Below are 1,848 nucleotides of genomic sequence, written 5' to 3'. Positions count from 1 at the left end.
AATGTAATATTGTAATATAATTATATGTTATATAATTATAATTATAAGAGATTAAAAGGAAAAAACCCTGTGAAGAAAAGAAAAATCAAAACATAACAAATTATATTAAATATATATATATAATAATAATAATTTATTTAATAAAACACTAATTTTAACATAATAAAAGTATAGCATTTCTACACAAAAAAAGGTAATGTAATAAAAATTATGAAAATATAAAAAAAAAGTGGACATTTTTATAAAATAAGAAAAAACTTGGTAATATGAAAAAATAAATATGTTATGAAATTGGCAAAAAAAAAGAAAAACCCTGAGAAGGGAAAAAAACCAAAAAATTGACAAATTAAATTAAGTAGTTGAAAAAAGTAGTACCATACAATAAAAGGTATAAAAAATGTATAAAAATGTATAACAATTTATAAAATTTATAAAAATTTATAAAAATATATAAAATGAGAATGTTTTACATCCCGATGTCTTCCATCAACTACTAATTAAAAATGTAATTACGCATATGGTCTCCGTGGCGTTACTACCGACGTCGGATTTAACATCACTTCGGAGACGGTCGGTTCGATCGCTCCTCCGCCCTCACTTAACCACTCCAAGTAGAGAACAGCGTTCGAGAAGTTCTTCCACCCCTCAACAACGATGTGTTCGATTTCCACGCGCCCAAAACCATGGTCTCTCGACACATCCACAGTCTGAGACATGTGGATGGTTTTGGACACGTGTTAGAACGACGACGGGGGCGATCTCACGCGCCAAATCAAGAATGCCGGCTAGTCCGCCCTTCTGGCGGCTGTACAAATCCTCGGCACTGAACCGCCGGTTTCGATCCCACGCCGGGGCCGTCCACGGTGGCGAAGTGATCACCGCGTCGGCCGTCACTCCGGATAGTGCCGCGAAGCTGTCGCCGACTCGAAACTCGATCCGGTGGGCGACTCCGAGCTCCGCGGCCTTCTGGCGGGCCAACCGTATTTTGGCCGGGTCGATGTCCACGGCGATCACCTTTCGGCACGTGCGCGTCAGCCGAACGGCCAAGCGGCCGACGCCGTAAAACGGGTCGACGTCCGTGCCGAAAGCGCACCTCCGGGCCATGTGCACGGCCAACACGTCCGGGAACGCGGACACCGAGAAGTGCAACTTATCGGCAACAGGTCATCGCTAGAACCGCCAAGCGGCCGGTTTCGCCACAGCGTCGGAGGGACACGGGTCCCGAAATTTTTGGGCGGTGGTCGGCGGTTTCGGCGGCTTCAACGCGGCGGAACCATCGGAGGGGCCCGACGGCAACGTACTGGGGAAACTGTAGGTAGAAGCGATCGCTTCCACCACAGCCCCTCCGGTTGTCACAACCGAGTCTTCCTCGGGTCCGTCTTTGGCATTGATACGCTTCATATAATCCCTTATGGTTCTCAGCCAGTGCTTAATGTTCCAAGTTCCGTGGGCGGCGTCAGATGTTCCATATCGGTGAACGCTTCCGTGGTCACCGGCAGCTCATCCACCTGAACGCCGACGTCCGCTTACTTTATCTGTGCCATTTTCTTGGTCGCCGTAGCACCAGTATCTCGGTCCCCGGACCACCGACACTCTGTCTGGGTGTAACCATCCCGAGTGGTGGCATACAATTTTTCGACGGTGGTCGACTTCAGGATCACGTCCGGTGACCAAGTCGCTCGCTGCCGTCGACGTGGCACACAATTTTTCGCACCAGTAATGGATAGAGTAACGGGGGCCTGGTCGACCACCCCCGTACCATCGCGGTCGCTTGATGACGACCGAAGTGGGCCCGCTACATTGGAACCAGTTTTGACACCGGAACCACCCACTCCTGCCGACCACTGG

General features: G+C 47.8%; 1 protein-coding gene across 1 annotated transcript; it reads right to left on the bottom strand.

The window, feature by feature from the left end:
• Window positions 1–645: 645 nt before the first annotated feature.
• Window positions 646–1,104, bottom strand: LOC112694390 (trimethylguanosine synthase-like). Its single transcript, XM_025569840.1, has one exon. It carries the CDS (start codon window positions 1,102–1,104, stop codon window positions 646–648), a length of 459 nt encoding a protein of 152 aa, XP_025425625.1.
• Between the last annotated feature and the right edge of the window lie 744 nt (window positions 1,105–1,848).

This window comes from Sipha flava, unplaced genomic scaffold (genome assembly GCF_003268045.1).
Source record: "Sipha flava isolate LNK unplaced genomic scaffold, YSA_version1 128_pilon_pilon, whole genome shotgun sequence".
Taxonomy (NCBI): domain Eukaryota; kingdom Metazoa; phylum Arthropoda; class Insecta; order Hemiptera; family Aphididae; genus Sipha; species Sipha flava.
The sequence above is the reverse complement of the archived record's forward strand: the minus strand, read 5'-3'. Positions and strand labels throughout refer to the sequence as shown.